At 45.2% G+C, this 26,815-nt stretch overlaps 1 protein-coding gene across 1 annotated transcript; it reads left to right on the forward strand.

The window, feature by feature from the left end:
- Window positions 1-26,793, forward strand: LOC139336051 (rho guanine nucleotide exchange factor 26-like). Its single transcript, XM_070969903.1, has 15 exons — window positions 1-194; window positions 670-2,206; window positions 2,989-3,040; window positions 3,160-3,302; window positions 5,232-5,288; window positions 5,818-5,978; window positions 9,165-9,317; window positions 9,487-9,616; window positions 10,164-10,238; window positions 10,572-10,661; window positions 11,603-11,757; window positions 16,623-16,832; window positions 24,310-24,380; window positions 24,551-24,655; window positions 24,995-26,793. Exons 2-15 carry the CDS (start codon window positions 764-766, stop codon window positions 25,135-25,137), a joined length of 2,988 nt encoding a protein of 995 aa, XP_070826004.1. The 5' UTR covers window positions 1-194; window positions 670-763; the 3' UTR covers window positions 25,138-26,793.
- The last annotated feature ends 22 nt before the right edge of the window (window positions 26,794-26,815 follow it).

Below are 26,815 nucleotides of genomic sequence, written 5' to 3' on the forward strand. Positions count from 1 at the left end.
AGACGCGCTCGATCGCGGCAGCATTTCCACTGGACCGCACACTTCACAGAAAGTTTAGTCTCTCCGCGGCTCCAATTTAGCTTCACTTCACTTGTTTCCGATACCATGCTGGATTAAGCCCATTTGCTTCAGCTTTTCGGCCACAGAGCGCAGGTACAATGACCGCATTCTGCAGCAGATCTGACTGATCAGAGGTAAGTTGGACCAACAGTTTGAACAGTTTGAACAGTCAACCTACTGAAGAACTAGTTTCTTCTGCAGCTGAATGAGAAACTCTTTTTATAGTGATGTTTTTGCGGATACACGCCAGCAGAAGAGGTTTGGGATTTTTAAGTGACAGGAGATAAAAACTTGGTCTCTAAGGTCACTGTTGCCACGGACCATTGTTTCCCCTCTGGAATATTACAGTGATTGCTCACAGTTAACAACCTCCTGTCAGCTTTGTGCTTGTAATAAGGCCATTTCACCTCAGCAAACACACACAAAGGGATTATCAGATGTCTTTGCTGGTCTGGCTTCTTTTTTTGCGCATTTGCGCAACTTTTTCACTCCTGTGTTTCAGAAGTTTAGCTGGCAGAATCCCTGTTAATGAGTAAACTTTAGGAATTTGGACACTGTTCTGAGCTCTTTCACACTGATTGGTGTCCCTCTCTTTTGTTTACCCTTCAGGAGTGAGATCAGTTTTCTACAGGGCTGCAGTGTTTGCACTGTGACCTGTGGGTTTGGACACAGATAGTGAAGAGGACACAGACACTCAAGGACCATGGATATTGGAAATGATGTGGATCTGTCCAACAAAAACATCACCCCGTTGTGGAAACGCCGCACGGACAAAACACCCCAGGATTCAAGCAAACCAAAACCACGACCCTACAGTTACCACATAAATGGGGACATGAGGACGGAACTCTCTGTGGAGGACAACAGGTCATCCTTCACCTTGAGCCAACCTGCTGAGAGACTGGTGGTCACACCGCCGTGCTGGGGCAAGAACACGGTGGTGTTGAAGCATATTCTGCACAAACCCTCCAAGAAATCCCGAGTTGTTCGAAGCATCAGCATCGGACACCTCTCCAACGGACTCTTCTCATTGTCCAAATTTAGGTCTGAGGAAGGCAAATCCACTTCACTGGACAACAGAGTGTATAATGGAGACTGTGACAGGGGGAAAACCAGCAATGGAGGGACAGTCTGGTCTGAAAAGCGTCTCCAGGACCCTCAGAAACGCATGTCTGGTCCGGTCAGTGTGAGCTCACAGAAAGACCAGATGGCGTTTGGGACGAGTTCACTCTCACCAGAATCTGCTCCTCTTAACTGCTCCTCTCCCGTCCTGCCTCCACGCACTCCCAACAACAACGACTATAACTACCACGAACTGTCCTTACTTTCATCCACATCCAGCCCCTCTCCTCCAGCCCGGCGTACCCCCACCCCCACACCCTCCCACAGCTCCACCTCCAGCATCCCCTCCCTCTCTTCCCTCACCTCCTCAGACCCCCCGACCCCACGCTCCCCGTCGCCAGCAGACAGGGGACAGGCCCTCCTCAGACAGTCCTCATCCTCGCCTGCCTCCTCACATGACACCAGACATGCCTCTTCCTCTTCTTCCATCTCCTCCACCTCACCCTCTCCCTCGCTTTCCCCATCTATCTCTCCCTCCATCGTCCTCAGCACCCACAGCGCCGCTGCCCTGAAGATGGGCACCCAGCAGCTCATCCCTAAGGGTTTAGCATCCGATAGCCACCAGAACAAGGCACTTCCTTTTAGGCAGCATGGCCAAGGTTTGGTGGGGCTGCTGGGGTTGGATCATTCCAAAAGGGCGTTGAAAACCCTCAGCATGGTGGAATCAGGAACCTACTTTTCTACCGGAGGGGGCCACAGTGAAGGGACAGATGGGGAAAGTGAGAGCCCGGGGGCACTAAGACGAGGACTGAGGAGTACGTCTTACAGGAGGGCCGTGGTGAGCGGAGTAGACTTAGAGGTCCCATCGGTGGATCCAAAGGCCCTTCAGTTGTCCCAGCCTGTCTTCAAAGGGTTAGATGGGGCTAATCCCACTTCACCAGTCAGCCCAGCCAGTCCTGGCAGTGGAAGCCTCACAAGCCCTGGAACAGCCAAGCCTGCGAGTCCAGGGACACCCAAGCCGGCCAGCCCTGGGATTTCAAAGCCTTCTAGCCCTGGGACAGAAACCAGCAGTGGGATAATCAAGGTGGGTAAACCTGTTAGTTCAAAAAAGATAGTGGTGGGTTCAAAAGGAAGGTGTTAGGATGCACTCAAGAAAAAAAGGGTTGAAATCTCTCCACAGTTTATAAAAAGCTTCTAGTAGTTTGATGTTTTTTGTTCATGAGTTATAAACAGTCCGGTTATGACTTAGTTTTAAGGTCTGACTTTTTCTATTTTGTACATGTAGAGTATGTACTAACATACCCGACTGGCTTTTTTTCAACGAGTTTTAGATAAATGAAGAAATCAGTTTTAGTTTTCATCTGCAAAGCAAATCCCTGGTGTGTAACTGTTGCTGAAATTGGCAATTGGTGCACATGTACATCCCTTTAAATTTCCCTGTGAACTTTGGTATTGCATTTTCTTTCTTTTTCCTTTGCTGCAGCTGATCGAGATTTCTCCCCTCAGTTAATCATAATCCATCCAGTGGCTTTCTACTCGATCCTGAACAAAAATTTGACTTTTCAGTAATGTGGGGGGTGGGGACAGAGTGGGTATTGTGGAACAAACTTAGCAGCAGCAGCAGCAGCAGTTCTGACAAGGCCTTACAAGGAAACAATTAATGTGGTTGTTGGGAGACATGACGTAATGTGACACCGTGCCCACAACACAGTGGTTCTGTAATTAGACAGGGGTCAATGAAGGAGGTCACCCGAGAGGGCACGGGCAGGTCATGGACAGGTGTCCTAGGTACGGGAGCCTGTTTCATTTAAACAATGTGTGTGTGCCTGTTTCCGTAATGTCATTAAACTTGTGTTTTTCTTACAGAGTCCAGATAAGAAGAGAGTTTTGACCACTCAGCGGACGTTTGACAGCGAAGGTGCTTTGTTTTCACCACACTTTTACTTTTGTAGTGTCTGTTTTCATCGCCCTTCTGTCTCTCTCAAACAAACTTCAACATGATGAATATTTCTGTCCAAATAAACAAATGTGTTTCAGAGGAGGAACTGTACCAGAACTACCAGGAGAAGGCCTTACATAATGACTCTGACGAGGACGCCGATTCCAGAGAACCCAAACCCGATAACGGCATCGTGGTGCAGTACAGACCTATACGTACCTCCTGGAGCCAGCTCAGTGTGGTCAGACATACTTCTTACATCTTCCTCACTGTTTCTCTCACGCTGACACACATACGTATACAGTTAGTGCTGTGCCTGTGGAGCCTTGGAATGATTGTGCTCTGAAGAATGCTGTCATATCCAGTTTGGCCACAGTCCATACCCATCCTCCCACTGTTTCTGCCCTCATCTGCCCCTCACTCTGTTTATCAGGGAGTACAGGAGCATTTCGTCTAGGACACGGGTGGGCAGGGCGGCAGACAGTCAGCCAGACCCACAGGAAGTCTTGGAAGCACTGCTGGGCCTAATGCCAGCGTGTTGGCAATCTCTCCATACTCGTCAGACTGCAAATATGCTTAAAATGTTGCCTCTATAGAGAAGTGCGGTGGCACTGCATTACATAATATAGTTAGGGATTGGACTGGAGGGATAGAGGAATACACAGGAAGCAAGGGAATGAGCTAATTTAGTTTTTTACTTAGGCATTCTCATCTGTTTGTTTACTTGTTGAGGAGGGAGTGTGTGCGAGGAAAAACAGGCGAGGGCATAGATGGAGGCAATTAGGATTAGTTCTGAAACTGCTCGGCAGAGCATGATACGCACACGGACTCCAATAAAGTGAAATTGGATTCAAAGTTGAGAACATTCAGAACATTTCTCTGGTCATTTTAATTTTAATCCGACCTAACCGGACTGACCAGGACTCTCCCAAAGTCATTCTCTTCTTCCACCACAGCTGCCTTACAGCTGTGGATCTGTGAGCTTGAATGTGTTTGGCCAGACAGCACATGATGTAACACTGCAGGGTCCTTCCTCAGCTCTCAGATTTTGTTAGTGCTGGCACCGGTGTGATCGGAAATTAACTCGGTTCAAGTTTAAGCCAAGAACCAGATATACAAGTTCTCTTCATGTGGGACTTGTCGTTCCAACAAGTCTCCTCTCACTCTAGAAAGGACTTATAAGTCATTATTATTGAATAATGATACCGAAACTGTGAAATGGGGTAAAGTTCATTTGGCATGACGGAGCTTATGATAGCTGAATTTACTGACATAATGCTAAACATTTGGCACAAGGGGAAATAAAAACCAAGAGAGATAATCAACTGGGTGTACAGGTATGTGTGAAAGGAAACGAAAGAAGGAACCACAAGAGATGTTTGGTCTGCGGCAGGTTTGTTTGTTCTCAGTGTTTGCCGAGAGCTGCCGGGCAGATACTAGAGAGGAGGAAGGCTCCTCCAGGTGCGGTATCGCCTCTGTGAGCCTTTATACCAAAACAGTGTGAGAAGCTAGGAGAGGTAAGGAAAGATGGCCTCTGAGGATTTCTGCCTGCATGTGGGATTTGGTAAGTATAATGAGAATGTGCCCAGGGTCATAGTGGTTCTTTCTGGTGAAACTGGAGATGCAGGCATGTTTTTTTAATCCAGCCTTACCTTCAGTTTGACAAAGCCACAAGCTCATTAATTCAACAGCCCTCCACACCCAGTCCATTCCAGAAGATTCCTTTGTTTCAGTCTAATTCAAATATCTGAGGACCAACTCTCGGCAGCCACATACCAACATGCACATGCGCTTTTCTTTCAAGCGTACAGCACGCCTTCTGTACGACAGAGCTGCCCATTTTACCTTCAGAGTTTTGTGGATGCAACAAATGTCCTCCACTCGTCCTGTGCCTCTTTCTTCAGTGAATCTCATTCTGTTCCTGTTTTCTACAGCAGCTTCATTGGCTCTGTATTCAGTGCGGTATGCAAAGTGCTCTTTTCTTTGTGTGTGAGGACAACAGTCGCTCGCACGCACACACACACATAGACACACTCACCCATGCTATAAATGCAAAGGCCCCAGCATGAAAAAAATCAGTTGTCAAACAAGTGTGACTCTGTATTTGAAATCTTTTCATGACTTTCTTTTCCAATTTATTTTTGCCTCATAAATTGTGTTTTCTGTCTAGGTAAAGAAAAGTGGCCTGTCTGACCGGATGAGTCAGGAGGAACGCAAAAGACAAGAGGTGGGAACCATATTTTTAACTTTGTTTTCTTCAGAGTGCACAAAATCCAGTTTTGGCTTCATGCACGCTAAGTTGAGCGTTACCAAGCACTGGGGGAGTATGACTGTCCATTGTCGGTCCAGACCAATAAAAAAGCCATTAAAGGACCACAGCAGGAAATGTACGTCATGGACCATTGTATATTTAAAGCAGATGCATTGTAAAGGGGAGGAGAAGGACAGATGTTCCAATAAATATTTACCTGAATTTATGTTCATCAGAAGAATGACAAGACAAATGAGTGGTGTGTGCTTAGGCGTGCTTTGCATTGTTTTTTAATAGCATTCCTAATGCGATTATAGAGAACAGGTACATCAAGCAGGTTCATGACAGAGCAGTCTGTGAGTCAGGACCCAATGAGGTGACTGAAGCAAGTCTCAAATGGATGTAATAAACTGAATATTGTGGGGAAAACAAACATGACCCGCCCCCTCTTTTCAGTCTCTCCTCCTCACTTTTTTGGCTTCCACTCTCTCCTCTCCTTCATCAGGCCATTTTTGAGGTGATCTCGTCGGAGCACTCTTACCTGCACAGTCTGGAGATCCTGATCCGCATGTTCAAGAACTCCACAGAGCTCAGCGAGGCCATGACCAAGACTGAACACCACCACCTCTTCTCCAACATCACCGACGTCTGTGAGGCCAGCAAAAAGTGAGTGTGTAACTTTGCTGGTGGAATTATTATCAGATGTATATTGTTATGTGTTTTCATGCTTGCTACTCCCAGTGACGAGGGCTTATCATAAGTGTTGTTTTTTACATGGTGGTTGATATTTTTAGCCCGCTCTTACATATTCCCTACAAGTCTTATCAGTGTTTGTGGTTTCCGGTTTTGGCTAATGAGCGTGATCATTTTCCTATTTAACTGGACAGCACAGCAATTGGGAGCACACACTCGGTGTGAGGTGTGTCTGTAAACACTATTTACTGTGTGGTGATGCCATTCTTTCAGTCTGATATTCTAGCTTCTGTCAGACTTGTTTTCAGCGTGTAAGGGATCGTGGGCAGGCAGGACTGTTCTGAGTGTATGTGAGGTAACATGCTGATAGACAGAAAACAGAGCCTGCTAAGAAGCGAGGTGCAAGTTGAGTGAAACAAAGAACAATTTAGCTTAATTATAGCTGCGCTATCGACACGAACATTCCTCGCTGGATGTGTCAGTTCTTTGCCTGTTTTTATAGGTTAGCGTAAGGAAAGTGCAACGGCCAGAATTTGCTGCTACGAGCCCTCTGAGTTCAGCCGTCCATCATGATTCATGGTGAATGCCTGTAGACTATTTAATCACGTTCATGGCCAGGTAACCGTGAACTTCCAAGGATCCCATAAACTGATGGAAACACTCATGCATGAGAGGCCATGAAAGTTGAGACTGATGAAAACTGCTGCCTCAGCAATTACCGTGTTTCACCGGCCTCCATTATTACTACAAATGATTGACAGGAGAATTTTAGACCCCATATGTTCCTTGTTAGGTTCATATGTGTTGTTTCATTTAATCATGGTATCGTTTCTTATGTTTTTTATGAGATCACTACTCAGTATTATAATGTTATAATGAGTGCAACTATGATACGGGTGTCCAGTGTGTGAATATTCTCAGGTCAGTGTTCATCATGATAACAGCCTTAAACGCTGGTCTGAAAGTGTTCACATGGCAGAAGGTATTGCTGCAGTGATGTCAGTCGACAAGCCTGCTAAAGACTCCACAATTAGTCCAAGGTTTACATTCCTTTCACACTTTACCTCCCTTAGTCCCAAGTTTAGTGAGCCTGCTGTGCCAGCAAGTTGTTGCAGAGTTTTCAGGATTATTCTCAGAAACCTGGTGTTGATATCACACCGTAAACCTCAGCTGGAACCAAAGCAGTGTGACATTTCGATGTCTAACAACAGCATAGCCAGGTCAAATGCATTGAGTGCCCCGAATACCCAGGGTGCTAATTTCTCAGTGTGAGCCCTCAGCTGGTGACTTACTGGAAGCTCAGTGTAAATAAACCTAAGCGTGAAATGAGGTTACACTTGTCTTTCTGTTGCCTAGCTGTGAGTTAACGCAGAGCTGGAAAATGTAAGTGTGAAAAGCCTTTTCAACGCCATCTGCTCAGTTTTGCTTTATCGTGGTTGTTGTAGTGAAGATGTGTGTGTGTGTGTGTGTGTGTGTGTGTGTGTGTGTGTGTGTGTGTGTGTGTGTGTGTGTGTGTGTGTGTGTGTGTGTGTGTGTGTGTGTGTGTGTGTGTGTGTGTGTGTGTCTATACATGCAGAGCATTCACAGCCATCCTTGTGCAACTGTTCATGACATTTGCTCAAGGATTCCATGTCAGGATTGTAGCCCTGCAGAGGAGGGGGCTGACCCATTGCATACAGTATGCCATCTACATGTGCATTGATTTATCTCTGTTACCAGGATGAGAAAACAGCTTCTGCAAATATTTCTGCTCACTTTCTGCAGCCTATTAGGTACATGTGGATTGACATGGACAGTATTTGTACATCTATTTCCACCTCTTTGCTACTGTGCATAAATGGTGGAACGTGTAAATTCCTCAACAGTTCCTTCCCACGTTCAGACGTGCTTTAGCCCATCTCACTCCCATACACCGGCCGCACTCGTTTATGTGATAGTTTACCCTCCCCACCTGAATACCTAGACTTGCATAGCTCCAGGGAGTAAAGTGGAGGGCAGAGAGACGCAGGGACAGTAACTCTTCAGATAAAGATTGGCTTGCAGCACGGGTTAAACAAGATGTTTTACGTGCAACAGATAGTCATGTTCTGAGTTTAGTCTAAAAGAAAATAGCAGAAATATCTCTGAACCTGCAGGCCTCTATGGAGTCTGTGTGTGATAGTGAGTGGGAGGGATGTTGACTATTTTGAATGCAGGTGTGTTGCTGATTGTATTTTACATGCAGCCTTGGGATATGACATACCTCATTACCATCCATCATTACCATAACATATTTCATTATTGCAATAACATACTGTGATAGGGAGGGAGCATGTCTCTGAAGGCTGGTACATTTTGGAAGTACTCTTTCATTTTTATTTATTATTCTTGGTTAGCAGCGTAACTTTGGGCATATCCCTTTTTCTGTCAGCCTGATTGAACTCCACTGCCTTGACCTCTTCCGTCATGACACCACGCTGTTACTGGGGTCAGCAATTTTTGCCCCAGGAGGGAGCACAGTCTGAACTTGAGCAGCCTTGACCTGTTAAAGCCCGAATACACCTTTAGGACATTGGCCTTCGTGTTTTCTGCTATCCTGTGTAGTCAAACCCTCAGTAGAAAGGGTATAGTTCAAAGACTACAGGGTCAGGCCTGGATATAAGGCTACTCAGTCACAAGAGGCATTGCTTCCCATAGATAGTCATAGCACAGTGTGTGTGGAGTAGATAGGGGCTGGGTAAGGGCACCAGAGGTGCTTTTGCAGATGAGCTCAAACCTGGTCCAAGCAGTCAAGGTCAGCGTCCTGTGTCTGTGCTACAGCTTCCTGTTTGTCACCTTGGATCCTGCATGCTAAAACGCTTATTCTCCGGAGGTTGGCCATGTGGCGTGCCGTTGAACCGGCCATCTGGTGGTGCTCAGGAAGAGGAAAAGCCTCTGTGTTATGGTTAATGGTAGGCTATGTCTATTTTAAGAGGCGGGGAGTTCCTCTTTTGTGATCTTGCAGCGGGTTTAGACGAAAGGTGTTGGCAGTGCTTCCTGCCTTCCTGACTTTGTATCTGTATCTGTATCCTATATTTTCCCCCGTGTGGGATGACTCATGATTTGATGCTTCTGACTCAAGCTGTTACCATGTATGGTATGAATGCCTGACATACTAACCTGCATTTCTCCTGTATTTAGGTTCTTTAAGGAATTGGAGGAAAGACACCAACAGAACATTGTGATCGATGACATCAGCGACATCGTTTGCAAGCATGCTCAGTCTAACTTTGACCCCTACGTCACATACTGCTCCAATGAGGTCTACCAGCAGAGAACCCTGCAGAGGCTGGTGTGAGTGACCGAGCAAACATACACAAACCAGATGCTGTTATCATACCTCTCATGGATTTGATCCAACATGACTGTTCTGACCCTCTGAACCAGGGAGTGTCACATTTTTGTCTCATTTTTTCCTCTCTCTCTTTCTGAACACCCAATCTGCCTCCGATCTCTCATGCAGGTCTAAGAATCCAGTTTTTAAGGAGGTGCTGACCAGGATAGAGGGCCACCCAGACTGCAGGAACCTCCCCATGATCTCCTTCCTCATCCTGCCCATGCAGAGGATCACTCGCCTGCCCCTGCTCATGGATGTGAGTGCATTCAAGACATACAGTAGCAGGAGCTTAGGAATTCTAAGACTTTCGCTCTTGCGTAACAGTTTGTTTATTCTTGCTGCCCCGGCTCATTATGTGTAGAATGCATTGTAACCTCAGAGATGTTTGTGTGACCGTAGATGATTCCTTAATAATCTTAACTGATCGAACTCCTCCTTCTTCCTTGTAATGTTTTTGTTCCTCTTCGGTTTTATACTTCCTTTGGCACCACATTATTCTGTCCCCGCTGTTCCTCCCTCTCTTCCTCCCTCTTGCTCCACTTTCATCCTCCTCTCTCCCATCTTCTGTCAGTGTCTCCCAAGGGACTGTGGGGTTTATGCTCGTACATTCAGAGGCTTTTGGATCCTGAGAAAGTTTAGTTTCAATTCACTTCTTCCCACAGCTTTCTTCAGGCATCAATATCTTATGCGATGTGTGCAATGAATTGTTGTGGGTTTTTGTGCATGAATCTATCTTATGTGTGTTTTTTTTTTACATTAGAAATTAGTGTAACTGATTTGTGCTCTCACTGACTGTGTTACAGACAATTTGTCAGAAGACGCCTAAAGACTCGGCACAATATGAAGAGTCTAAGAAGGCTTTACAGGGAGTCAGCAAGGTGCGTGGGTCAACCGGAAATGTTACACACACTCATTCTGGATTTTATGCTTCTATGCTTTCTTAAATTTTCACTTTCATCTATACATAATATATCTGTACATGTTGGTATAGGGATGCTATGCCTTAGGAGACTTGCCTCTGACATATGAGAGTAGGATTAGGCTGCAAAAGCAAATTTCACTTGTTATGCTCGATGAATTTCAGCACATCAATCAATAGCATGCAGGTACTTTAGAATTAATTGATGCAAGATGAAAAGCAAAAGGTCCTTTGTCCATACAGCGTGATTAACAGACTCAGTGTTTGTGTGTGCGTTTGTGTGTGTGAGCAGGTCGTAAGAAAGTGCAACGAAGGAGCTCGCACGATGGAACGAACAGAAATGATGTATACCATCAACTCTCAACTGGAGTTTAAGATCAAGGTATGGACGTTGTGTGAAATATGTCAAATTGTTACACACTTGCATCCTGGATAGTATTTTCTTTTAAAAAGAACATAGCAACTAACTATAAGTAATGGTTCAACATCTTGGGATGTGCGCTTATTCGCTTTCTTGCTGAGAGTTAGATGAGAGGATCGGTAACGCTCATCAGGTTAGAGTTAGGGTAGATTAGCTTAGTATAAAGACGAGAAACAGCCTGGCTCTGTGTAAAGGTCACAAAATTCGGCTATCCACACATCGAAAGCTTGCTAATTAAATGCAACCTGTGGAGTTTTTGACCTCCAGTAGCACAATGGAGTTTTGTGAGTGGATCCCTGTTTTGTGCACATTTTCAGGGGTGATTCAAAACATGTTCCTCCCAGCCGAGTCGTTATTTCATTGACCAAAAGGTGGCAAGATATGCAGAAGTTTGCCAGCAAATGCAGGAAAGAAGAAGACGGTTAGCTTTGAGACAGGAAATACATTCAACACATGTTTTAGACCTTAAGGATGCACGCAATGCAAAACATGCCACAGGGCTTCTTTTGTTTAGTCTTAAATGTAAAACAACCTGGTGTCACACTGTCCAAAAAAATCACCAGAAGAGCTGCTAACATTGGGTGGATATCCTGACTTTGGACAGAGCCATGCTAGCTGTTTCCCCATATTTCCAATCTTTATGCTGAGCTAAGCTAAGCAGCTACTGGCTGTAGCTTCATATTCAGAGTGGTATGGATCCTCTCTGCAGCTGCCACATTTGGGATCCACAGATGTCGAGAGAACATATTCTCAGTCGGCATAGCCAGCTGTTCACACATGCACACACAAATTGTGATTTAGCATTTCCCGACAGCACCAACACTACAGGCAGAAAATACGTGATGTGGTTAGATTTATTGCCCTTTCCTGTTTATGGCATTCTCCTTCTTCTCTTCCTCCAGCCTTTCCCACTGGTCTCATCCTCCAGGTGGATGGTAAAGAGAGGCGAGCTGACCGCGTTTGTGGAGGACAGCGGCATCTTCCTCAAGCGTACTTCACGGCACCAGGTCTATTTCTTCCTCTTCAATGACGTCTTCATCGTCACCAGGAAGAAGAGGTGAGCCTATGATTTAGCAGGTGCGAGTGTGGCCTCGGTGTGCAGGCTTTGCTCATAACTCACCTGTTCTGACATGTTGACGGAGAAAGTGTAACCAAAACCCTTAGCAGTGACAGAGCTGTGTGTGAGTGTATGAACCATATATGACCATGACCCTGAGCACAGGGCGTGTCATTCAGCATTCTCCATTCTCGTGTTTTAACTTGTCCCTGCTGAAATAAAAGCAAAACTGAAATACAGGAAAGACTAGGGGTGCAGCTGATCAGAAAACGTATGGTTCGGATCATATCACGGTTTTGAATCAACGATCAGATTGATTTCGGATCAGCAAAAAACGGATCATGGCTCAGCTATGTGTGGGGTCTTCATCAGCAGGGTTGAGGACAATTTTTAAGAAGTAAAAAGCGGGATTGACAGCCCGAGACCCACTGTACAAGCAGACTGATCTTCCATGCTTTATGGGTGTGTTTATTAAGCTGAACAGGTGCAGTTACCTGAACCTGCTGCGGCTTGGCATTATGAACCTGAGCCTGTTTTTCTGAAAGTTGTCGAGGTTTCAACATGTCTTGCTGCCATGAATCATCTGGAGCGAGCAGCCCTGCTTATTGTCAGACTGGTAGTGAGTCTGCTCTCCCTTCCTCTGCTTCCTCTAGTTTTAGGCAAAACCATGAAGGGAGCCATAAAGAGGACTTCCTGGAAATGATATGGTTTTCATTTGCGCGTGTGTGTAGTGTGGGTGCGTGCACGTAGGTCTGTCTATTTTTGCCAAAAAAAATCCCTTCCCGTTCATCTCCCTCTGCGTCTGGAACTGATTTTACCGCCACTCGCAGACTAAAAATTCCTAAGAATCATTAAAAAAAAAGGAAAGGAAACATACCATATGATATTTTTCAGGGAATCTGATCCAGGACGGCAGACTCCAGCAGTGCGTGGTGTCAGGCCTGTGTTTGGAAGAGGGATTTGGGAAAGGGAGTGCTCCGGAATCAGAGCGCGTATTTGTGCGTGCGTGTGCGCTTGAATGGAAGAAGCTGTTATAATATTGGTTTGTACCGCGCGGAGCGCTGGAGCCCTGCTGTGGCACGCTACTCGACTGCACTCCATCTGCAATAATCAAAACAAAAACACACCAGGGGTACGCGAGGGCTAGCCAGGCACAGCCAGGTCACAAACCCTCCCAGACATAATGCTTTCATATCTCTTTCTCTTACCATCACGACTCAGGGTTTGTGGGGGGATAACTTACAATGAGCTAGCCGCACTTATGTTGCCAAATGCAATAACGGCATGTGCTTGAATCCTCACTTCTGCTCCTCCTTTTTCATAAACGTACATGGAAAGGTCACAGCACTTACATGGTAGAGAGAAAACACACCTATGCCCTGAGAATGTGTTCAGTTTTCTAGGCCCATATTTTTTAACATTCAGAATAAAGAGACTGCAGATGTGCCATCCTGTGTTAGCTGATTGGGAATCCACGAGGTTAGTGCTGTCTTTGTATTTAACTGAAAACTGGTCTAGTATCCATAAAATTTAATTCTTTCAGATCTCTTATCAAGTCTGCATCGGTTCAGCTTTTAAGCACCAAAGCCACCGATTCTCTAGTTCTGCTATCACCACTATTAAACATCAAATGTCTCAAAGACTTTTTTTCTGACTTTTAACAGACCAAAACAATTAAAAAAAAATAATTCTGAGGTTATCACACAATGAAAATAATTGTTGTAGCTTTTTAATGGTTATATACAAACAGGAACTCAAAGTTTGACATGTCAATAAGAGATCTGTTAGACACCCGGCTCAATAAATCTGCTTATTTTATCAGCTTTGAGCTGGATCCTAAATGGAGCTGGTTATTGGAAACCAACCCCATGTCAGACTGGGCTATTGTCACGCAGCGGGGAGAGTGTTGATCTGCTGCACTCTGGTTCACAGGAACACTTACATAACACTGAGTCCACACCAGCTGGCTCCTCTCTCATCTTCACTTCCCCCCTTTTTCCTGTGCGATGCCTGGCATCATCGAAACATTCTGTATTATTGAGGTTGAGATTTACATCTCTCTCTCTTCTCTTGTTTTTTTTCTTCGCTCTGTCATTTTTCCTTTCTTTTCGGGAGTCATGACCTTGTGGGTTTTTTTGGCGTATGTTCGTGCAAGTCTCTAATCCCAACACTTTCTGTTCTAGCTTTCCTCTGTTTGTTTGACTATACTATAGTCTCAACACTCCTACTTTGCACCAGAACATTATGCTCTTACTGTGTGTGTGTCTGTGTGTGTCTGTGTGTGTGTTGTCATGCTTGACTTGGAGTCTTATCTCAGCATCTCTCTGAGGATTTGTGTTAAGTCTGGCCCTCTGTTGAAGAACGGTTTGTACACTGGTTAGGTAGTAGCTGTGATGACATGAGGGAGATGCCTGCGTTATCTCTACCGGCAGACTGATCTTCATTCCAGCGGGTTTGTGTGTTTGTTTCTGTGTGAAGTAGCTCGTGAGATGGCCAAACGGTAGATCGGATTTCTCCTCATTGTTTCAGCTTTTAATGTCTCTCGCTCACATTTTGACATAGCATGTCTCAACTATTACCCACCTTCATTCCTCTGTTTAGCAATAATCCCGCAGTGCTTACCCTCCTCCCTGCACACATGAGAAAACTCACCCCACAAACACGCAGATTCCCCACCCATCCTGTCGCCCACTGTCATGTTAATGGAATTCCAGGCATTTTACCTGTAGGCCAACCAGGAGCCAAAATGCTGATGAAACCCCTAAATTCGGAAGGAATTCATCTGCGATCATCAGGATTTTGTTTTACTGAAATTTATTGGATTTTAAGGGATTCATGTTCCAAACAGTTCAGTTCAGTTCAAATTCATTTAATTTTTAAAGGGACTGTATGTTTGGTTTAAAGTTTTTTTTTTGTTTTGTTTTGTTTTTTTGTGATATAAGGTGATAACAGTACATGTGCCCCTTAATTTGTACCTTTTAAATTCAGGTACTAAATTAGAGGTTCACCCCAATTAATATTTCAAAGTGTTTTTAAGGGATTAAGGTGTTTTTAAAGGGTAAAAACAAAACTACCTGACCAAAAACTGTTTCAATGACAAATTAAGGCCCTTTGAAGGTTGAAATTAGGTGACATTTTTGTTGTTGTGGGGCAATGTTAAGGCTTATTTTACCCCTTAAAGCACCCTTAAACTGTGAATATAATCCATTCAGAATACCTGATTTGTTATAATCCATTATTTTCTACATTTATCATCCCCTTTGATAAAAATGTCAAGCTGTGGTTTTACAGGGAGACACTAGGGCCTGGCTAGCTGCTCCCCTCTTCCCAGTCTTCTAGCTGGGCTAAGGTAACTCCTGCCCGCCAGTGGTATGAATCTTCTCTTTTAACTCTCGGCAAGAAGGCAAATAAGTATATTTTCCTTTTCTGTTAAGCTTCGGGTCAGTGCGGTCAGCCAGCATGCTGAGCCGCGTGTGGTTTCAGATGGATGCAGTTTTGGTGCAAACACTCTCCTGTCTTACATTTCTATGTCCGTGCTCGGTTTCTGCCCACCCCTCTGCTTTCGTCTGATTACTATCTCCCTGTGCCGTCTTTCTCCTCCACCAAGAGGTCTCAAGTGCTTGTGGGCGACATGCTTTAAAGTGATTGATTGGTGAACAATAGTGGTTGATGCGTAACAGTTGAACCTTGTTGAGAGCCTCCCAACCGTGACAGTGGATTCTCCAACCAGTCATGACCCCAGAGAGTCTTGTTTGTGTGTGTGTGTGTGTTCAGCATGAATGTGAGCACTAATGGACATGCTGGCTCACAAGAAGCTGGTTTCCTGTCCAGTAGCTCCTCAGCATTGCTGCTGTCTCAGTCTCAGGTTGATAAAACACATATGGGCTGAACACAGAGCATGATGAACACACACGCACACACACACACACGCACTTTCACTCACAATCAGCTCCAGATGTTTCTAACCAACTGCGCGTGGGGGTCGTGCTCAGGTAAAGGGTGCTCATGGGAAATGTAGGCACACACTAAAGAAACCAGGGGCAGCTGATTTAGTGTGAGGACATGCAGACAGCTGAATGTTTGGACCTTTGACTGGCACAGAATCTCAGACGTAATGTGAAAGCTGATTTATTAATCCAGGTGAGCTTGATTAACTGCACAGCCTCGAGCCTCTCAGGGGTTCAATAGCCGAGCTACAATGAAACCAGATCCCTGCTGAAAACAATGAGCTTAAATCTGATGTGTCAGAGGGAGGGAGGGGTGGTGGAGTGGTGGAAACACGATGTTAAAAAAAGTCGTATTATGTGCTTCAGATGAAATGTTTCTTGTTTCCTATTATTTCAGCAGAATTATTTTGTTTTTGTTTTTTTTTCAGCGTTGCGTGTGTTTATATTATTGTCAAATCTAAATGAGCCAGTAAGATGATTTAATGTAATACTGGAAAAACAAAGCAACAACAGCATAGTATTAAAGCTCCAGTTGGTGGCTGGCGTACCATGTCAGGGCAGAAACTGGAATACAGACTGTAGGATTTGGGGCTGAAGGGCACAATACACCACTTGTGGATTGGGGTTTTCAGCAGACGACCACAGCAACCATTTGGGAACAGAGGAGCACAAAGCATCCAAAAATTCAAAATGAGGAGCAATCGTCTGTTAAATGATCCGGATGTCTGTCTACATGTTTGTGAGGAAAGTTGAAAAAAGCTGTGAAAAGCAGCTGAATTCATGTTCATGTTTGAGTACCAACCTGCTGAAAGTGATATTTATATGTAACTTAAAGTAAACCCTGTTACAGCTTTATCTTGAAGTTTGGTTTTTCATATCTGGTGGGTGGTTCTCATTAAAGCTCCCTCTCTCTTTCAGTGAGGAGAGCTACGCTGTGATAGACTACGCTCTCAGGGACCAGATCTGGGTGGGTTCCTGCCAGCCCGAGGATCTCAACCTGTCACCGGTCAGAAGCACCTCCAGCATGCTGAGCTCACGGCAGGCCGGCGCCAACCACCTTTTCCGTCTGCGTTTCCGTAGCAATCACTCGGGCGAAAAGGTGCCCATGATCCTGGGGACGGAGCTGCTGTGAGTGCAGTTTTTTTGTGACCTTTGTCCCTCTTCACTGTGCTACTTTTTTTGTTTCGCTTGCGTTCCAGTTACAGATTTGCTGTCCTGCTGACACGACGTTCCTCTCATATTAACCCTGCACCACCTTTACGTACATATAAATAGGCCAGTCGTTAGGCTTGATGCTTTGTTAAACAGTGAATCCGTTTCTTATGATTTTCTTCTTATGGCTGAATGCTCGTCGATAAAAAGTAGATCAGGCCAGACTCTTCTCCCTGAAATAGACTCCTACTCCCTTATCTTTCCTTTATGTGCTCTGACATGCTTTTTACCTCGAGGTAAGAAAATCCCATTCCCCCTCTCTCCTTAGCTCTTGTTTCTCAGTCTCTTTCTGGACCGTTACTGGTCACAGGGATATTTAGTTACATCTATTCTCAAGATAAAGCCTGAGCCTTACTGCTGGTTGTTTATAAGACCTCGGAAATGAAATTTATTAGTCTGTTACACAGTCACACTGTCTGCAGTCGTGCTCTCACACAGTCCGACTGCACCAGATAATTGTTTTGTTGACAGAGCGTCTTCCCGCCCGGCCGTCTATTCCGGGGAAAGCAACCCTCTTTGTTTAAAGTCTGCTGGTTGTAGCTGAAACTTGCTGCATGCGCAGCGTGAGTGATGGCTCACACATCTGACCTACACATAAAAGATTTGAAGTTCCTTGCCTGTTCCTGTGTGGGTAAAGTTCAGACCAAACCCCCCTGATTCCATCTCTCTTTGTACAGTAAACAGAGTGAAAAGCGAGGTTGTTGAGATAGATTATATAACCCGCACAAACAAAGGGGATCTGTCATATATTGGGCTTCATGCAGGGTTTATTTGTTCGAGTCAGCGTGGATTTGCAGGCCATGTGCGCACACGTACACACACTCAGTTTTCACTGTAATTATTTGCTGTGGTTCAAGGCTTTGTTAAGGAGTGTTTTCATATGCACGGGGCCCGTTCCTCCTCATTCCTGTGTAGTCAGAGAGCCTCCCTCTGTATTGTCATTACAGAAGGTGTGGTTTTCAGCTCCACTGTACAAAACACTGCCTTCAGATGGCTCTGGGCCCTTTTAACGCCTTTTTCTACCTTTTTTTTTTTTTTGGCATCTGTTCCACAAGCGCCTATTGTGATGATTTTAACATGTTAACCTTACATCAAAGTGCTAGTACAATGAGGCTCAGTAGATGGTGACAGCCAACACAAACATGTCAAAGAAGCATTTGAAGGAAAACAAACATGTGAAAGCTTGAGAGCTTTCCTGCGTCAAACGCGAATCAAGATGCAGCTGCATTTCGTGAACACTCCTCCACATCACTTACTGCAGTGGTTCTCCGCCACCGGTCCCTGTGATCTCTGTCCTCCTGTGATCCCTCATGAAAGGCTGTGTGTCATTGTTTCACTGGGATATTTTTTAGAGGCCTGAGTGTGTGAAACTGTGGAATTTCACAAGGAAAAAAGGATGAAAGAAAGGTCCGAAGTACGGTATATGTAGCAAAAGTTTGTTTGAAATGATTTTTATATCCAGCAAATCGTCTTCTAACTCTGTCAGCCCACTGATCCTTGCAGGGGAACCACTGAACTACTGGACATCACCACTGCACCATTTGTTGTTCCCTGTTGCTGCTGAGAATTAAAGCTAGATTTCTTGCAGAATAGCAGTGTGAACCTCTTATATTCGTCCTCATGCTGTTACTAATGGCGCATTTCCATTACACAGTTCCAGCTCTACTCGACTCGGTTCTACTCTACTCTACTTGGTTTGGTTGAGTTTCCATTACAATTGAGTACTTCATAGTACCTCCTCAACGTAGGCGGGGTCGTCATACCACGGCTGCAGGAAACTGCCATGACATCAATTTGTACGCGACGCAAACGGAGACGACAAACAATGGAGGACATCGAGGCGATGTTGTATTTGCTGCTCGGTTTGTGGCTTTTTGTCACACACAAAGCAAGAGAAGAAACCCAGAAAAGGCTTCGGGCAGCCATTTCCCTCGAGTGAGAATAAAGAATAAAGTCAGCGGTTGCTGTTGCCCGGCGTTACAATGGAGGGAGCAGGATTGTTTTTCCGACGTCGCAGACCAGTGACGACACTCTCCGGCCAATCAGTGGCCGACAGGCTGTTGACGTCACACATATAGTATCGCTTCTACTCGCTTGGAACCTCGCCAGAGCAGATACTAAAAATAGTATCGGGTACCAGGTACTATCCCTAATGGAAACACAAAACAACCGGGTAGAGTAGAGTCGAGTCGAGTCGAGCCGCACTAGTGGAAATGTGGCGTAAGTGGAACGCTGACAGAGTGACTGCAGTAATACTGTAAAGTGACTGTTGGGGTCTTGTGTAGGAGGGAATCAGTGACTTGTCTTAAAAATGCTGCCCACTGAGCTCATGTATGTGTACATGAAGGGGTCTCCTCATCTAACTGCCCCCTCTGTGCAGTGTGTGTTGTTGTGGAAAGCCCCTAGACTCCCTCTGTTAATAGCTTGGATTTGGGGCCCTTGGCTTAGTTGTAATGGTCTGTGTGTGTAAGAAGGGTGCAGCGCTCCACTCGCTGTAGTGCTGAATGAGCGGAGGAGAGGAGACCCCGGCAAAGAGCCATTGTTACAGTGGTTGCTAGGCATTGTTTCAGCTGCTGCCTAGCAGCGGGCCATTGTTAAGTGGGCTGTTTCCCACGACTGTCCCTCCGCCCCCGACTCTTCCTCACAGTCCCGTGTCTCATCTTTTAGACAGCAGCCAGTGTCTGCTCTTTGTTTGTGATGACCGGAGAAAAACTTCCTCTTCCTCAGGCCATTCATCCCGGTTTAGTGATCTAACCCAACATGACACATGGAAGTGGTGTTACATTAGTCAGCCTATTTTGGTCTCCTATCAGAGTTAAATGAAGCAGAGAGGACAATAACGAGTACTGAGGCTTTCTCGGGGAAAGAGTGGAGAGATGGGATGATTATTTTCATTAATGGTTAAACTACTTCTCGGTTTGATTAATTGTTAAATCTAGAAGATGTCAGAAAATAGTAAAATGCCGAACACAAGTACTCTGATGTCTGCAAATTCCTTATTTTGATGGAGCAACAGGCAGGGCTGCAACTAACAATTATTCTCACTGATTAATCAATAATGTTTATTCTTTTTAACGTAAATTAAATGTTTGGTCGATAAAATGCCAGAAAATCATGAAAAATTGTAGAGTGTGTAGCTGTTGAATTTCGAGGTTATACTATGCAGGAATTGTTGGTAACAGTCTTCAGTGCTGTGTTAGCGTTTTTGTAGCTTCACCTTGAATACGTGCTGCTTATGGTCTGGCACCTGGTAGCTGCCTTCCTAGAAAGTCCCAAGCTGTACACCTACTGCCCAAAGGTTGACACCCAGAAATCTCCTGACCACAGCAACATAATGAGGGCAGATAAATACACGCCACACACTTCTAGTAGGTCGTGATTGAGGGCGATTATTTTTGTATAAGTAAATAGCTTGTTGTTGTTTGACTAATGGTCCAAAACTCAAATTATTTCCAATCAGAAAAATCATTTCTGTACTACATTTAGAAAAAAACAAAAAAAAGGCAGCAAGTGCTCACTGTTTAGAAGCTGGAACGAGTGGTTAGGAAAGCCCGGGGAGGGAGCTGCTGAGTGGATAAGGAAGTCAGCTAAGCTGTCACTTGCTGTCACGATTTGAAAGGGAAAGGGTAAAGACCATAAAAATGCAGACCTACTTTGTGCATGATATGTCTGTTAATGAGTGTCAGAGCAGATCAAACACGAAGGCGATCCAGGAAATGGAACAAATGACGCAGGAAATATTAAAAAGCCTTCAGTGTAGTGGATCAGATGATTTAATGTTTCGACTGCTGTTGGTCTTTGTCAGAGCTATAAAAACAGACAGCACAGGTATGGCCTCATCTACATTGTAGCAACAACCAGACGATCACATGACCCAGATAATAGTATTGGAGGTGGAATTTGGTATATAGGTACATCATTTTTCACAAAAGATCAGTATACTTTACTGAAGAACGAGTGGCTGTATTGCACACCCTTGCATGTATTGCTCACTCCATCAGTGAATTTAAAAGCTGCTGAAGTCGGGCTCCAATGTGAAATTCCACACATTCTCACTGCAGGCGGGTCTGTGTTTTTTGTTTTGTGGAAATGAAAGTGGTAGAAACAGATTTTTCTCATGTCGGTCAGTGTGGGCGTTTCTGCTTTCAGTGCCACTTGTCCTCTACCTGCTGACCCCTGAAGCCGATGCCTTACCTGTGTCTGTGCGTCGCTGTGTGGGGTCTTAAGAAGCACACATACAGCAGCTGGATCTCTGACCCCAGCAGTGACATAACGCGACAGGAATTCAGACAGACAGCTGGACTGGGGATGGCACAAGGAAGCCTGTGTGGCTGCTCTCTCCACAGGCCACAGGCTCTCTGGCATTGTTGCTGATTCTCTTCTTATTCTCTGTGTCCTTTTGTTTGGTGTGCGCATGCCAGCGCGCCTTCCCCATGACCCTGATGCCGTGGCCTGTCCAGACTCGGTGAATAGCGCTCCTCTACTAGTGGAACAGAGCAGCTACAGAAGTCTGCAGCAAAATAGGTCTGTTAGTCAGATATGCAGCTATAACACAAAGCAGCGCCGGTTACGCAACAGCCCCAACCGGAGGAGGGAGTCTGGACTTCTGTTGCACTCTTTGGCGTAGTTTTTGCTTCTTTTTTTTACTCTGATTTCGTTTCTGTTATTGTTTTTTACTTTCTCACTACGTCTGCTTTCATTTATATGATAACAGGAAACTTGCTGATGGGAATCGTTCCCTCTGCTGGGAGTTTCCCTGGCCGGACAGCTCCGGCCAGAGGGATGTTGGGTTTTTTTTGACGGTCGAGTAGGACTTGTACCCGACCTGTGGTTAAGTGGAAACAAGGGAGGGACTTGGTTGAGAGTAAACAAATTGATGGGAGGGAGCAGAGAGGGTTAGGAGGAGAGGGGGAGATGAAAAACAGAGGTCTGGTGGTGATTTTAAGTTGGCCCAGGAGAGACGGTTAGAAAGAGGCTGTCATCGCTCTTTATCTGCTTGTGTGAAAGAGGTTTTGCAGTGCAGCAGCGAGGCCTCCTCACTTTTCAGAGGTGAAACAAAAACCTGACAATAGATTTATGATTCTTGGCATTCTCTTGCACGATACGATGAACGGTGAAAGGCAGAGGGAGCTTTACTACCATGAATCGACTGATCCTGCACAGGCCTGTAGCCATCCAGAGGGGAATAGGGCAAGCACCTGCTGTTTGTGCATACGCAGTATTCACACGCCTGCATGTAAGCGCGCTCTCACAGGCTTTTTTTTACCTGAACCACGTTTGGTATGTGCCTCACGTTCCCCTGATAACCATTGAGCGCCTCTCGAAAACATGCCTGTCTGCGCTCGACGTGCACGTTAATAGTTTTGATAAAGTATTTCAGCTGTTTCAGCATGAGAAAGCGACCTGTCAGGATGGTGCGATCATGTATGTGCACATGTATCTGACTGTCGCCATGTGTGTCCAGCTGCCAACTGCGAGGACTAGCAGCTGCCTTTCCCACAGAGCAGCCACGAAGGTATTTTCCTCGTGGGATGTTCCGTCTGTCGGCCTGTAAAGCATGCAGGACAGATTAGAAAAGTCACAGTGGCGGATTGATCCCCAAACTGATCAGTGACTGTCACCACCAGAGAATACCACCTCCTGACTGGCTTTAGAGATAACATGCTAAATGTCTATTAAAGTGTGTGTACAATAGTTAGTATATGTGTTTCAGTAAGTGACGCCTCCTCCTCTTTTACCTCCTCCACCTTTTTTCCTTTTTTTCTTGTTGTGTGCTTTGGACAATTATAAGCTTAAAATGTAAAACCACAAAGATTTACTGCTCTTAATCATCAGTGACTAATGTGGATATGATGTTGCCTTTCAACAATGTTCTTTATTTTCCTTTTTTTTCCTTCTGCGCGGGCAACACGGTTCTATGGATGGCTATGTTGGTCAGTCAGTCCACTACTAGCAGGTTGACATTCAGGGTTGTGACAACAACTATTTGAGTTTGCCATGAAATTCAGTACAAACATTCACATCCCCCTCAGGGTGAATTGCAATAACCTGTATAGTAACTTGTGTTATCACCTGACTTCTCATCTAGCACCATCAGCCTGAGCCTCAGCAGTACTTTGTGTTTAGTGCTGATTAGCAAAAGTTTGCGCACTAATATGCGAAACTAAGACTGTGAACATGATAAACATGTCCGCCATGTCATGCTAACCATGACAGTGCCAATACGCAGCACATGACAGTGCAAAAAGGAAAAGATATAATGATAATAAGAAATGTTGTCAGCAGCAGTGCAGGAAAGTTTGAAACAGACACCAAATATGAACATGGAAATAAGAAAATGATTGGTGTCACTGTACTAGTCAGTGATTATGTCCCATCTGGACTATGAACCCAGGAAATATTTAAATGTCAGCTGCGTTGTTGAACGTACAGAAAGCACCAGAGAGATTTGATTGACCTGATAGGCAGCGATTATAAAATCTTTCATTCACCTCAAAGGTCACGCTTATTGGCTTGCTGTGGCTGCTCTGCGACGGCCTTTAAGTTACTGATTTGATCCACAGTAATGGTTCTAAAAGTTAATGGTGATTTCACACAGTCCAGTTAGTTTTTGAAGGATGACGTGATCCCTCGATTTTTCCAGCTTGTGTATCCTGAAAAGGATCAAACCAGCATGTTGTGTTCAATGGGAACACAATAATGAGGTCTGACTCATGGGACTTGCCCGTTTGAGGTCCATGTGAGGCCCTCATGAAGAGCGTCCACACTGACTGCCTGTGCATGTCGTACCCATCTGCTGAGTCACAGAGGGCCTCAATAGCCCCCTCTGGTTCGGTCCTGAACCCCCTCTCTAAACCCTCGCCTCCTTTCAGTAGGAGAACAGGTGAAATGAGAGATAGAGTTTCTTGGAATCTGACCTGCGACTCCACCTTCTTGTTTTCCCCATGAAATACACGAGAGAGAAAGCAAAAGCAGGTCTGTCCCCTCCTGAGAATCAGCCTTTGTGCTCATTCTCTTCCACTGAAAACACACCTCTGCTCTCTCATTGACGGGGGACAGAAGGGAGGGAGGGAAGGCAAAACTTGCTGGGCAACTAAAGTATCCTATTTGCCTCACTAGCTTGTGAGCTAGTGTGCGTGCAAGCCCGCTATCATGTCGTTTAGCTTAAATCGATTCAGGCCTTTGTAGCTGCTCTCTGAAACAGCTGTGACAAAGTATGCGCCACATCTGTAATGCAAAATCAAAACAATTAAACTCCTTCACCCACAGTTTAGGAGGTGAGCAGCTTCCACAGCACCGTCAAGAAGTTGCTAAAACTCAGCGTTGGTGTTCAGAATTCCTTGTGTCAGAGCAGTTTAATAACTTGTTCATGTGCTGTTATGTGTGCTTTTAGGAATGAGCGTGCTCGATGGATCAGTGCTCTGGGCCAGAATGTCAACAACAAGAAGTGTCAGGACAGAACCAGTAAGTTCCCACAGGCACACACTGACCTCTACTTTTAGCCTGTGGCACCACCTTGTGGTGGTTTGATGTATTTTTTTTCTCACACTGATTTCAAAACAATTGTCTTGTTAATTCAGATGTTTAAATTAGGCCAGTGTAACTGAAGTGTTTCATTCTGCTTGTTGTTTCAGACGCCATGCAGGTAGAGGTGATTAGGACTTACACAGCCAAGCAGCCAGACGAGTTGTCCCTGCAGGTGGCTGATGTGGTGCTGGTCTCGCAGACTGTGGAAGACGGTGCGTTAACACTCAGTGCCTCTCCTGCCTTTTTACTCCCCCTCTTTAGTATTCCTCTCATTTCCCACCTGTTTTAACTGCATCCTTTCATCATGCACTCATACCCTCTCCTTTTCAACACCTATCTCTCTCACACAATAGATTTTATCCCTGTTTGAAGATGTGGTTTTATATCTGCGCAAACATGCAGAGGCCAAAGGTCATTTTCCTTTTGGTGACCATGGCAACTGGCTTAAAGAACAGACAGCGCTGAGCATCAAAAGCAGAGAGTCAGCAGTCGCACAAAGGGACGCAGCACAAGCTTCAGTTTTCACGTATCGATACAATTTCTCCTCTCAGGCTGGTATGAAGGTGAGCGTCTGCGTGACGGGGAGAGGGGGTGGTTCCTCGCCGAGTGTGCCGAACCAATCACGTGCCAGGCCACCATCGAGCGCAACATGCAGAGGATGGACCGCCTGCAGGGGTTGGAGACTAATGTGTGAGTAGGACGAGCCGGCTGCTTAAACCACAGGGGGATTTTTTCAGCTGTTAAAGAGACCCTTTGACACACCGGTGACCCAGACAAACGAGTTCAGTCACAGCATCAGCGACCTGCCTACAGGGACCACGTGGGACCAGTATGGGAGCTGCCTGGCTGCTGGACTCTGCAACGGGATAAAGATGAAGACTTCTGCTCAGCGTCCAATAAATATCAGGCATACTGTCCAAGTTTCAAGGCAAAGACTGTGCAGAACAAACACAGTGGAAGAACAGAGATTTGCTTAATTACCGACGGGCCCCTGTGTGGGCGGGATGGCGCGGCAGTGGGATCTGTCACATTCATTAACTCCCCGGTCGGTTAGAAAACTTCATACCCACTGCCAGAGCCACTGCTTTCAGCACCCTGCTACATAACAACTGTTGGTGTGAAATTTGTAACTTTTTTTCAAACATATTTTTTGAGTGTAAGTGATGTGCAATGTAATAATTAAGACTACAGCACGGCTGTAGCAGGTGAAGTAGACCATGTAGTGTGAAAGTGACCGCAGCCTGATGTGCGCTTTGTTAATGAGACTCAGGCCATGTGATTAGGTGCTTCGCCAGTAACGGCAACTATGAAGATGCTGATTGTGAAGGCAAGAGGGTGGGATTGGCAGCTTCTTTACAGCGTGTGGGTTAGCATGGAAACTCGCACAAGTAGCATCTGATGGCAAGTGAAACTATTACGTTACGTACAAGAAAATACAATACAGCTGAGCTGCAAAAGAGAAAAAGCTCTGTGTCTGAAGCCTGTGGCACTTTGTGTAAATAGAATAAGTCATAATGAATTGGATAATATAAAGAATTACAGTCACCTGGGAGGTAGTCTCATCTGTCATCCATGGGCGAAGCAGAAGGGCCAAGTGTCTATTCTGTATCTTATTTGTCACCAGTTAATGTCAACACGATGAATCAGACCCTGCATTGGTGGCATAAATGCCATTTTTCTCTCTGTCCACTCAATGATTGGGACAGCCAGAAATATCAAACACACTTGATGCCAGCCAGAGGTGTATATATAAATACCCCCCCCCCCCCCCCTTTAGGATTTATATCTGTGATGTTACAGAGGCAAGCTGAAATTAATTTGTGTGTGCTGCTGATGGTGAGACCCAAAGGGAAGCGCGGCCCTGCTTTTAATGTGATTGTCCAGTGTGAGTCATCTTTTTAGTGTTGCCATGCCCAGCCAAAGGAAACAAATGGCTCGCTCAGTGTGGCGATAACGCCATCCATCAAGCCCGCTGCTCCAGCCCAAACGACAACCACAACTGTTGAGCTACACAAAGCGTAGTATGACGGTAGCGGACGGAGCACCCAGCAGGAAGGACGGGACTATCGGGACTCTCGAGCAGACGAAGCTTTGCATCTGCACTCAGGGAAAAATAGCTATGTGATACCACACATCTAAGCATGAACTGATCTTTGTTTCAATCACTTCCTGAACTTGTAACTATTGTAAATCTTCTGTACATGTAAATATGTAAAACAGCCTGAATTGTAACATGTATCTTTTCCAAAATACAGATTTATATTGCAGAAACTTTTGCAGAAAAGTCAAGCTTTATGTAGTTTAATCGATCACCATAAATAAAAGCTTCATTGTTTGGGGCCTGTCATGTATTCCCTGATTCATGTGCTGTC

The sequence above is a fragment of the Chaetodon trifascialis genome, chromosome 9, assembly GCF_039877785.1.
Source record: "Chaetodon trifascialis isolate fChaTrf1 chromosome 9, fChaTrf1.hap1, whole genome shotgun sequence".
Lineage (NCBI taxonomy): Eukaryota > Metazoa > Chordata > Actinopteri > Chaetodontiformes > Chaetodontidae > Chaetodon > Chaetodon trifascialis.

Excerpts from the sequence above, each read along its gene's own strand:
- LOC139336051 (XM_070969903.1), top strand. The coding sequence starts at position 764 with ATGGATATTGGAAATGATGTGGATCTGTCCAACAAAAACATCACCCCG. Across the intron at positions 10,662-11,602 it reads AACTGGAGTTTAAGATCAAG|CCTTTCCCACTGGTCTCATC; the intron begins GTATGGACGTTG and ends CTCTTCCTCCAG. Across the intron at positions 16,833-24,309 it reads ATCCTGGGGACGGAGCTGCT|GAATGAGCGTGCTCGATGGA; the intron begins GTGAGTGCAGTT and ends GTGTGCTTTTAG.